This window comes from Triticum aestivum, chromosome 1D, assembly GCF_018294505.1.
Source record: "Triticum aestivum cultivar Chinese Spring chromosome 1D, IWGSC CS RefSeq v2.1, whole genome shotgun sequence".
In the NCBI taxonomy this organism is placed as follows: domain Eukaryota; kingdom Viridiplantae; phylum Streptophyta; class Magnoliopsida; order Poales; family Poaceae; genus Triticum; species Triticum aestivum.
Window position 1 is genome coordinate 260,650,075 of NC_057796.1, and position 12,476 is coordinate 260,662,550.

The following is a 12,476-nucleotide window of genomic DNA, read 5'->3' on the forward strand; positions in this document are numbered from 1 at the left end:
TAAAACAGGAGTGATAAAAGTAATGCTACTTAAATAAAGTCTGCAGGTAAATAACAAAATGTAAACAATGTTTTTTTTTGCAATGAAGAGGTTAGGCGCGAAAAGCTTCAGTTCATGTTGAATTGAAAATGTGTCGTGTGCAACAATAACGTGAAGTTGCATAGTATTGTGATGTTGCCCTTTATATTTGTGTTCGGTAGTCGAGTCACCCTTGAATAGCCAGACTCATCATGTTGGGATTGTTTGACTCTATTGTCATGCCCCCTGTTACCGTCAACAACGATTGGCTCGGTAATTATGGTTGTTAGACGGGACCAGTGCTTTATACATCATGGCTTCTCGTGCTCCTCATATTGTCTTCGCTTCTCATTGATACAAACACATGTCACCTAGAGGTAACATATTTACTAGATGATAAGTGCTTGCCTATGAAGGTTTTTCGACATTGTCTAGGCTCATAAATTGGACAACAAGCATTACATACGCCACAAATAATCATCTTGACAACCAATCATCAAAGTAATCTCACAAATACATAAAAAAGATTAGGCACAAACGAGTCTTACTAATCCCTAACATCTCTCACACCCAGGAGAATTAATTGCGCATGAGAGAAGAGTAACAACTGAACATAGAGATCAAATGAAAGGGGCCATATCGATATTACCATAGTTTGTCACAACAAGATAAATGATTAAACACATCACGATCTATTTACCAAAGTACAAACGTAGTTTACAAACATGGCCTTACAAGTTGGACATTTCTCTTAAATGGCTATGTTGCCGATAGAGAATCGTGATTCAGAGGGACCCTGAACGGATCCAAGTGAAGTAATTCTCCCTGAATCTCTCTCCCTCTCCTATGGTCGATGGTTCTATCTAGCCTGTTGATCTGAGGCCTCTCGCTCGATTACGAAAGTTGCCTGTGTAGTTGAGAGGAAGGCTCCAATGGCTGGTACGAGTGGCCGCGCTCATACCGCGCGTCGTCTTCTCTTATTTTGACGCCAGATCCAATTATCTCGAAAGGGAAAGTTACCAATTTCCTTCTCAATCAAGCAAGATACAATGTTTCTTTATTTTCGATGTATCGATTAGTGAATGACAAAAACCGACACATGCCAGGGTTAAACAAGCAAAGTACTCTCGAAAAAACCCTATATAAAAGGGATCTATCACCCTCGTCCTAAGCTACAGTGATAAATGAGGTTGCGCTGCCATATGTCCACATCCCCTGCCCATCATGTGGTGCCTCGACATCGACTCCTGCTCAATTCCCTCCAATGTCGATTGTTTTGTTGCGACGAGCGTGCAGTCTCGGTCGATCTTTGCTCTTCGATGATGCAAGATACCTTCTCACTTTCAAATCGTATCGATGTATCTGTGCCGGAGCTCCCGGTTAAGGTTCATGCCCGTCGACAACTTCTCGACTACATTGCTCCAGCATCATGCCCCTTGCAGCAGAGCTTGCGTCCACGCTTACGACACTCGTCAATTGCGTTTGCTCATGTATCACGCCAGTGGGATCCGGCGTGCACGTGGATAATTTCGACGGTTCGTAAGGTCTTGGTATTTTCATACCTTGAACAACACCCCAGTTAAATCACAGATTTTAAGGAGAAAAAAACGAGGCAAACTACCGAACACATATGTTGCAAACCCACTGGCAAATAACAATAGTTCCCCAAAAAAGGGGAACTACACCCTTCTCTTTCGGGCGTACCGCGCTGCGAGCAGCAATGGCGTTGGCCGCGGCCGCGCGCAGAAGCCTCGCATCCCGTGGCCTCTCCGGCCCCCTCGCCCGCCGCCTCCATCGGTCACTCCCCCAACTGCTTCCATCCAACTCCACCGGCGATCCTCGAAAACCCTCACCCCTTCCACCCCCACCCGCACCACGACCGTTTCACTTCGCGCTCGCCCCTCGCGGGACATCCCAAACCCTAAGCTTCCCCCCATTCGGTCTTCACCTCCTCCCCGGGCCATCACGCCGCAGCTTCTCCTCCTCCCGCGACACCGGTTTCTCTGACACCCTTGCCGATGCCGCCCATTCCGCAGCGTCCGCGGCTGCCCCAGCGAGCTTCCCCGGCGAGGTGGCATGGGCCGCAGAGGACTCATCAATGGCCGTCGCGGCGGTGCAGCATCTCATCGACGCGGTCCATTCCTTCACCGGTCTGAACTGGTCAGGGTTTAGGGGTTTGAGGAATTTGAGCCCTTTACCGTGTCTTCAGAATTTTGTTTCCGGTGTGCATCATGTTCCTTGTGTATTGTTTTCACTGCAGGTGGATTTCTATTGCTCTCTCCACAGTGCTGCTACGCTGTGGGATGTTCACAATTTCGACGCTTGTCAATAAACGACTATATGTAAGATCTTAAGTATTTACCATTGTTCCTCCCTTTGGTTTTACTTTATTATGCATGTTAGAACACTTGCTTATACTGAGCGCTATAAGTAAGTAGGCTCGTATCTTGTGTAGCCAGAAGTTGCTTGTGCCCAATTAGTCACAGGTCAGATTTTATCCCATCTTTTGGTCATGAGAAGTAAACCAAATTTCTGCATGCAAAGTTAAGATTCTTTGCTCGGGGTTAATCCCACCACCAAGCAACAATTTTAATCAGCCATCTTTTTGTAGACCCAAAACTCACATATGGGGAATTTGTAGTAAATGTGTGTTATGAATGCAATCCCCCTGAGTAAAATGTGTGTTAGGAAATGTGAGAACCTCTCCAGTATCCTGTAGGATTCAATTGTTCCGTATGAAGTTCTTGCAGAATTCCCATGCATCGCAAAAGTGCCTAACTAACTACAGAGCCAACTGAAATAAAATTTAATTGTCATATTTTACTTTGAAGAACTTTGTTTTGATCACAGGCTTAACCCTACTTTCTTTAATGCTTCAAACTTATATAGGGTATGCGTCAGGACCTTGAACAATACATCAAGTGGGTAAAGAATGTATGTAAGATCCCTGCAATAAGGGAAGCGAAACACTATTATATTTTGTACTACTCCTATTGCACTGTGCAAGCCGCATATTTTATTGTCAAGAAATTTGACTGTACGCAATCATTTCCTGCAGACTAAGGGTGAGAAATCAATACAAGAACTTGCAGATGCAGCAGATCCTATGGTCAGAAAGTATGTAAAATGCTTTACTTGTGCTTGTATTGTGACATTATTGCGGGCGCTAATGTTTTCTTTCTGAGTAAATACCGTTAAATGTTACATAGTTCTTGATGGATGAAAGAAGAGACGTGTGTGATGTTTAGTGTTAACATGAAAGAGAGAAAAGGAAGTTTTGTGGTTCCCCTATCTTCTTTCTTTCCAGTGTTCAATCATGACACATATCTGCTTAAAAGTTATTCAATAGGAAAAAGATCTTAGATTGTTTCATCCGAGACATGAAATGATTTTGGCCTAGCAGACAACCCAGTGTAAGAAAAATCTACTCCCTCTGATCCATATTAATTGACGCACACTTAGTACAACTTAGTACAAAGTTATACTAGGTGTGCGTCAATTAATATGGATCTGAGGGAGTAGTAGAACTTGTCTTTGATGGGGGCTGTGCACTGTGCAGCACAATATATCAAGAAAACCGCACTAATCCTGTCCAATTACTGTCGGCTCCCTGTAGATTGATATATATATATATATATATATATATATATATATATATACGTCCCCAGGCAGACATAAATGCATTTAACTACAACAAAGTGTGGAGCCATGGCTCCATGGGACTGAAAATCATTTCTAGTGTTGAAGTTGGATGTATGAACGTGGAAATTTAGTTAGGCCCTTTTTATTTGTGTTCTTGCATTTGCAATTTCAAACATAAAAAGAGTGTTGTTCCAGTCAAACACTTTGGAAGCTGTATAATGTCCATACCCCATACCTCCTTCAGCCAATCGGGTCACTTTTGCTGGACAGTTCAACGAAAATAATTTCCTTTAATATTTGCTTGTTTACTGTGAAATTAGAGTGCATGTGCAAACTTCCTACTTTGCCTTCATAATACTATGGTGCCGTGGTGTGAGTGCCTGGGTCTAGCCAATATAATAATAATTCATCTTGCTGTGTAGCTTATTTGGCCTTTCCCTTCCAAATTGTTGCTTCTGACTTCTGTGCTCCTTATTGCGTTGATCAAAATTCCTTTTGACTGACAAATTTAACCGCATGCCATAAACAACATCCAACTTCTTTTGCTCCTACTTGTTGTTTTAGGGACCTTGCATGGATTTCTCTAAATTCTAAATACTCACTCTTGTTCACACAGGCTTGGTTTTCTGCCAACTCTTCACATCATTGTGACACCATATACCTTTATAACTCTTTACATTGCTGTAAGTTGATTTCACATGCTAAACCATCTGTTTAGCCAATTTTTTATGCACCGCCACAACCACCTTCTTGTTTCCATTTTCACAGACTTCTTGTTATTTCAATTTTCTGTCATGCTTCTAGATATCAAACATGGTTGAGAAAGTTCCATCTTTAAAAGGGGGTGGAGCTTTATGGTTTACTGATCTGACGACCCCTGATGCTCTTTGCATCTTTCCCATGATAACATCACTGTTCATCATGCTTCGCTTTGAGGTAGGTGTACAGTTCTTCTTATCTAAATGTATGTTTGTTCTTGTGCTACAAAGTTCGAGATGCCATTTAGTGCATCCTTCAACTATTTTTCCTTTAGATTTTGTTTAGTTTGTCTGTGCTCCCACTGTACACTGTTTCCATGAGATTAATTTGTTTTCTTAAGTGTTACTCTTTATTGAGAAATGTAAGGTGGCAACTGGCCAGTGCTGGCCACGCTTTTCAGGATTCCGATATTTAGTTAAACAATGTGCATTATTTGATACAAATTGATGTTGTTGGATTTGTATTAAAATCCCACCTAGCAAACTCAATTTTTTTATCACAGAAACCACATAAATTTCACTAATTGTTGGTCAAAGATAAGCACTGGGAAGTGTGGACGTCTTACCTTTCCAAATGGATGGAGGGATGACTAATATGAGTTTTTGGCTTTTAGGTCAACTATGGTGTTGCAGCAAAACGTACAGAACGCTCTCGCAAGATGGAAGATAATATAAGGCAGGTTGTGAGAGCAACATCTCTTCTGCCTATGCTGTGGACAGCTACCCTTCCTCAGGTAGAGTGGGGGATTTGCTCATGCTTAGAGCTTTTTGTTATTGAATAATTTTACATTGTTGAATTTAGCATGAACCAAAGAACTAGCCATGGACAGGGGTGCGTGGAAGCTAGCTATCCATGTGCCAGAATCATGAGTTGGTTGCGAGATCTTATGGGTTTCAGCTCTAGCCTACCCCAACTTGTTGGGACTAAAGGCTTTGTTGTTGTTGTTTGTTTGTTGAATTTAGCCTGAACACCCTCAAAATAAGAAGGTATTTAGCCCCCCACCCCTCCCATTTCAAATAAGAGCTAAAAAATTGTAACCAGCTTAATTTTTGTTTTCTTCAATGCATTGAGACAGTAGGTTTATTACCATGTCTCCGTGAGCTCTTTCTTAAATACTGCATAATGGTTACTGTCATTTATAAAGGCCAAAAGATTAAATCCAACTACTAAGTACTCCCTCTGTTTTTATTTACTCCGCATATTAGCTTTGGTCAAAGTCAAGCTTCGTAAACTTTGACAAAATTTTATAGACAAAAATATTAACATATACAATAACAAATCAATACATTTGGATTCATTATTGAATGTACTTCCACATCATATAGATTTGTTATGGTAAATATTTATATTCTTTTCTATAAACTTGCTCAAACTTTAGAAAGTTTGACTTCAGTCAACTCTAATATGCGGAGTAAATAAAAACGGAGGGAGTATTCAAGCAAGTCTATTTAAGGTTGTAAACATGCTGATACTGCCCTACTTTCTGATGTCAAATCATCTCCAAATTTATGTCCTGTCCAGGCGATTTCTTGTTCCTTGGTCGCCTGGAGCGGTCTGACTCTTGCAGGAAAGATAGGTGAGCCCTGTCACAGGCTCCTGTACCTTGCAATTGAGTTTGGTCTTATTTCCATTACGCTTGACAATACACGTCTTTCATTGCTTGCAGTTCTTAAGCATCCAGATGTGCAGAAAGTACTATACGGTGGCCCCTTTCTACTAAAACAAGAATGTTCCTCTTCCGATGGACAGAAGGGCCCGACTGCTGAAGATTCCCCGCCTCCTGTCAAAGAAGAGGAAGAACCAGTTTCTCCAGAGACAAAGAAATCTTCTGATGCCAGCGTTCACAGAGACGAGTCTGACAAGACATCGACCAAAGACGGTTAAATTTGGTATAATCCCGACTTATATCGCAGTATGTCCACTTGCTGTGACGACAATCTCCTAACGAACTGCCGTCTTGTGCTTTGTATCTGAGTCTGATAGCTATGCTGCCATCCAGGATTAGAGTGGCTGGCTGCTACTGCAGATGAGTAGGTAGCACACTGACGTGATTTAGCTTATCGTATCTTTAGTTTGTTAGCTCGAACATGATGGCTGAAAAGAAATTGGGAGCAGAAGCTTCATTTTTCTTAAGCACTGATGGCTTGGTCTTCGAAGAGCAAATTTATTGCGTTTTTGTGAAGAAACTTGCCTGATATCAAATGAAGATCTGTCATAGTATGTCCTTATTCTATAGGGTCCTTTCGTTTAGATGAGGTTTAAGTAGATCTCACCATAGATGGCACATGATAGGATTTTTTATTCCTTTCACTTATTTTTCCTCCTTTTGTTTCTCCACCCTCTTTATTGTATTTTCTCTCTCTAGAAAATACGTAAATATAGTTGCCATGCAGTTGTGTGTAGTAACTCCTAGTGAGCATACGTTTGCGCAATAGCCGGCTGGCGTGCTTGCAATTGTAGTTGCGCTCGGCTGAAGTGGGATGTTGTAGTTGCGCATGGCCGGCGGGCGTGCTATAATTACACGTCGATGAGCATGCTGTAATTGTGTGTGACGTCGAAAAAACAACATAAAGTAATCAAACAAAAAGGAAACATCTCCACGAATCTTCATGTAAACTAGATGATGCTTTGCCCGTTGCTGCGGAAACTTTGTTAAAGAAATGTATAAATAGTTGCTAAGAATAATTAAATCTAATGAAAACAAAATATAATCTTGAAAATCAATAAAAAATATGTCTAGATTTTTTTTTAAATTACAGTTAAAAATGCCATTTCGAACAAAAATGTGAAGGATGACTAACATGCATGTATGATGTGGCAGTGCTACATGCATAGAGTAATGCAAAAATAATTATAACTTATAAGTTAAATACATGGCTTGTTTATGTGGTATAGACTAAAATGCATGACTTAGTGGGAGAGAAGACTTAAATGCATGTGGGGACGTTGAGATAGACACTTTCTATTTTGAAAATTGGGATAGACTTTTCAAGAATAATATAGGATTCGAGATATAGTTAACACCCTTCTAGATAAAAGCTAACAAACCCGTATATTATAACACTAAATTTTGTTCATATTATTTGTTTTTTTAATGATATTATGTGTTTTTTCTTGTCGATGTAATGGTATGATTTCATTATCAAAATCACCAGAGTTTTGGTGGATTTCTTCCACAGGATCGAAGGTGTGGTAGATTATGTATTATTTTAACGAGATTCAAATTCTCTCTACTCTTATAAAAAACCGAGTTGGTGATGATGGTGTGCCTGCCATCTTGCAATATAGACCGTCCGATCTATATCTGACGGATAGAAAGCAAACTATGGCAATTTTGTAAAAAGATACCCACACCTCTTTTCATATTTGCAGATAAGCCCTTCTGATGCGGAGCATCCTACGGTCATCCCCATGGACCTACCTTCGTCTCCCACGACACCACTTGGACCAATGACAAGAGCTCGAGCAAGGGCTATCGAAACTAAGGTGAACTCGCTCCTATCCGAACTACCACTTTCCACCTATGAGACATGGCTACTACCTCAAGCGAAAATACTATGTGTGTCAGGTACTTGGAGGGAAGCCAGGGGACAGATATCTCCAACGGACAAGACGACGTGGACACCAAGTTCCAAGGACAAGAAGAAGAGCTGCCAGAAAAACTACAGCCACCGAACAACCGAGGCACGTTGGACGTCCGACACCTGGAGGCACCAGCCGACCAGCCAAGCCCCAGCCTGCGCACGCTCCAGCGGCCGGATGGCCGATAGCGACCGGACGCCCGACACCTCAAGCGCCCGGACGACCGGCACCACCATCACAGCACCAAAACAACGGAAGTATGGAGATCTCCAAACTACCGACGCCGACCGGACGTCCGACCAAAGCACATCAGTACCAAAACATCGGAAGTCCGACACGTATCGGACGACCGAGCCCCCGCGAGTCACCGGACGACCGGTAACAGTCGGACGTCTGACGCCTGCGAGTTGACTGTGAGTTGGGCCGAGGCCCATGTACCCCTTCATCCAGATAGACTATAAATACTCCCCCACCGTCCTCTTTAGGGTTTAGCATAGGTTTAGCTCATTTAGAGATAGAGCTTTGCTCATCCACTTCGTTACTTCTCCATTGGAGTCCACGACCTCTTCGGAGAAGATCCCCCAAGCGGATTCAAGACCCCTAACGGGAAGACCCTTCAAGACCTCACGGAGAAGAACTTGCTACTTGTATCGTCCCTTGTTGATCGTGGATCGTGTATCGTTTTGTGTTTTGAGGATCTAGCGCATGTGTGATCGTTCTTGTTGGTTTGAGTGATTTCTCTCGTTTCCCCTCGTGAATTCCCTCGTGTTACCCCTCGTGTTCTTCGTAGGATCCCCTCCATTTCATGAAAGATCGGCCCTAGGGTTTCCACCCTACATCATCTTGGTATCATGAGCCTAGGTTGATCACGAATTTGGAGCCCCTACCCTTGTTTTCTAGCCTTGTTTTGTTGTGTTCTTCCCCAAATTCGAAAATTCCCCACAAAAATAGCCCCAATTTTTTTGCGATTTGTTGGTGTGATGAAGTTTTGTTGGATTTGATCCATGGATTTGCTTTGCTACGAGTGGATCTAGCTTTTCCCCACCATCTCCACATTTTTCATCCACAAATCGCCCAACTTTACCCCAATTTTGCCTCCCCACCTCGAACCCTAGAAGTTCTTCCTATGCCCAAAATCGCCCAGGCACCGGACGTCCGACGAGTACCGGTCGTCCGACGATCCGTGACGAAACTGAACATTTTCAGTTCGGTCACCTTCACCGTTCCACTTCCACTTCCGCATACGCACTCCAACACCACCTTCCATACGTACACCCCAATACTTCAACCTACCCAACCACCACTGCTTTCCGCAACCACCATTGCTTACTCGCTACACACTCCAACAATTTTGGCATGTTTTGTTCTTTGAGAATTTGAGTTGTGGTTCATCGTTTCCTAGGGTGTTTCGGCTAACTAGGAATGGTTCGACATCGACATCACCGCCGCTCATCTTCGCCAAGGACTCGACACCGACCACTTCACCGTCACCCATCCTTGCTTACAAATGAGTAACACTCGACGGTAACCTCCATATCATCTCGGTATCATGGTATATCATCATTCTACATCCTTGCCATTGCATTGATAACCCCATAGCCCATTTTGCATAACTTACCCATCAAGACTAGCCTTTGAGTATTGCCAGCAACGTTACTTGTGCACATTAATGATCATACTTCCCATAGCATACATACCATATCATCTTGGTACATATCTTGGTATCATCCTTTGTGTCACAAGGTTGTCATCGCATATACACAATAGCTATCTTGGTTCGTGAAGTTTTGCATGAGAAAAAATCTCAAAAGAGAAAGAGCCAACCAAGCTTTTAAGCATAAGGGAAAGATAAGCAAAGAGCTTTTAAGCAAGAACAATAGCATCATACAACATTAAGATTGTCATACTCGATCATCTTGGATCATATCATCGGAACACCATACATATAGCATACTTGGGATAGAAGTCGTTGCATTTTTGCTTTGTAGGTTGTGCACAAATCTCGTATCCGCCTATAGTGCAATCGTGCTAGCGTCTCTCTAGCGTTGTGTAACAAGAGCATTTTTCGTGGTTTCCACATTTTTCGCTCATTTTCGGTTGCACGGCCCCATTTATCTATTCGTGCGTGTGTTTCCGTGTAATACTACTTGCTTGGTCTACTTGTTGCATTTGCAAATTTGTGAATCTTTTCCAACATTATTGAGTCTCACTAGAAATTGCATAAAATTTGTGCCACCATCCTAACCGAGCTCCACCATAAGCTTTTACTTGTGTAGGTGTGAGAACCGACAAGAATTGGTACGAATTGTGCTATTTCCTTGTTACACATTTGAGTGGTCATTGATCCAACTTCAACATCGGTCAAGGTACATTTGGTATAAGTTCTTCTCTTTCTCCCACTCACATATTTGCTTGGAATGATGGATAGGCCAAGTTCTTCTACCAACCCACTCTTCATCATGCAAGACGACGACCCGAACAACTACGTCACCAAGAACCACCTCTTTGGTGCACAACGAGCTTTGCATCAAGAACAACAAGCAATGAGCGACTGATAACCCACAAGTATAGGGGATCGCAATAGTTTTCGAGGGTAGAGTATTCAACCCAAATTTATAGATTCGACACAAGGGGAGCCAAAGAATATTTGTAAGTACTAGCAGTTGAGTTGTCAATTCAACCACACCTGGAGATTAATTATCTGCAACAAAGTGATCAGTAGCAAAGTAGTATGATAGTTTTGATAATAGTAGCAGCAGCAATGGTAATGGTAATAGTGGTAGAAGTAATTTTGTAGCAAGTGCAACAGTAACGATAGTAGTAGTAACTTAGCAAGAACAATATAAGAGAAATTCGTAGGCATTGGATCGGTAATTTGTTGGATGATATTCATCATGTGACAGTTATAACCTAGGGCGATACGACACTAGCTCCAGTTCATAAATATAATGTAGGCATGTATTCCGTAAATAGTCATACGTGCTTATGGAAAGAACTTGCATGCCATCTTTTGTCATACGCTCCCGTGGCAGCGGGGTCCAATTGGAAACTAAGGGATATTAAGGCCTTCTTTTAATAGAGAAGCAGAACAAAGCATTAACACACGGTGAATACATGAACTCCTCAAACTACGGTCATCACCGGGAGTGGTCCCCACTATTGTCACTCCGGGGTTGCCGGATCATAACACGTAGTAGGTGTCTATAACTTGCAAGATCGGATCTAGAACATGGATATAATGGTGATAACATAAACGGTTCAGATCCGAAATCATGGCACCCGGGCCCAAAGTGACAAGCAGCAAGCATGGCAAAGTCATAGCAACATCAATCTCAGAACATAGTGGATAGTAGGGATCAAGCCCTAACAAAACTAACTTGATTACATGATGAATCTCATCCAACTCCTCACCGACCAGCGAGCCTACGAAGGAATTACTCACTCCCGGTGGGGAGCGTCATGGAATTGGCGATGGAGAAGGGTTGGTGATGATGAAGAACGAAGATCCCCCTCTCCGGAGCCCCAAACGGACTCCAGATCTGGCCACCCGATGAAGAACAGGAGGTGACGGCGGCTTCATCTTGTGGAACATGATAATTCTTTCTCCCTTATTTTTTCTGGAAAAATAGGATTTTATAGCGTCGGTTTCAGGGTTTGCGGGGCCACCATGTGGGGACAACCCACCTGGGCGCGCCTGGAGGGGGGGGCGCCCTGGTGGGTTGTGCCCACGCAGGTGCCCCCCTCCGGTGGTTCTTGGCTCCAGAAATTCTCTTTATTGGTATAAAAAAATCCTCGCAAAGTTTCGTTCCGTTCCGAGAACTTTTATTTATGCACAAAAACAACACCATGGTAGTTCTCCTGAAAACAGCGTCAGTCCGGGGTTAGTTTCATTCAAATCATGCAAATTAGAGTCCAAAACAAGAGGAAAAGCGTTAGGAAAAGTAGATATGTTGGAGACGTATCAACTACCCCAAGCTTAAACCTTTGCTTGTCCTCAAGCAATTAAGTTGATAAACTGAAAGTGAAAAAGAAAAACTTTTATGAACTCTTTTGCTCTTGTTTGCATAAAGAAACTTAAACAACACCCAGGTTTTCAGCCAACATTGTAACTAACCATGCCGACAATAGCTCTTAAAAATTATATTAGCTCATATCAATGATATAATCAGCTAGGGAGCAATAATAAGATATCTCAAACAGCAACACGCTATCAAAACAACCATGATATAATATGACAATAGTGGTATCTCGCTAGCCCTTTCTGAGACCGCAAAGCATAAATGCAGAGCACCTCTAAAGTTCAAGCAGCGACTAAACATTGTAATTCATGGTAGAAAAGATCCAGTCATGATGCACCCAACATTAGCTACACACAGTGCATCAGCATGGCAATAGTGCTCTCAGGTTTTGGTGCTTATTTTAGAAGGTGATGACACAACATAAAAGTAAATAGAAAGTCCATTCGCAGAGTGAAG

At 42.4% G+C, this 12,476-nt stretch overlaps 1 protein-coding gene across 1 annotated transcript; it reads left to right on the forward strand.

Moving 5' to 3' along the window:
* Positions 1 to 1,669: 1,669 nt before the first annotated feature.
* LOC123181360 (mitochondrial inner membrane protein OXA1-like) lies at positions 1,670 to 6,552 on the forward strand. The gene is made up of 9 exons (XM_044593618.1): positions 1,670 to 2,178; positions 2,279 to 2,360; positions 2,908 to 2,952; positions 3,077 to 3,135; positions 4,277 to 4,343; positions 4,465 to 4,596; positions 5,033 to 5,152; positions 5,941 to 5,995; positions 6,086 to 6,552. The coding sequence occupies exons 1-9, from the start codon at positions 1,739 to 1,741 to the stop codon at positions 6,301 to 6,303; spliced, it is 1,218 nt and encodes a 405-aa protein (XP_044449553.1). The 5' UTR covers positions 1,670 to 1,738; the 3' UTR covers positions 6,304 to 6,552.
* The last annotated feature ends 5,924 nt before the right edge of the window (positions 6,553 to 12,476 follow it).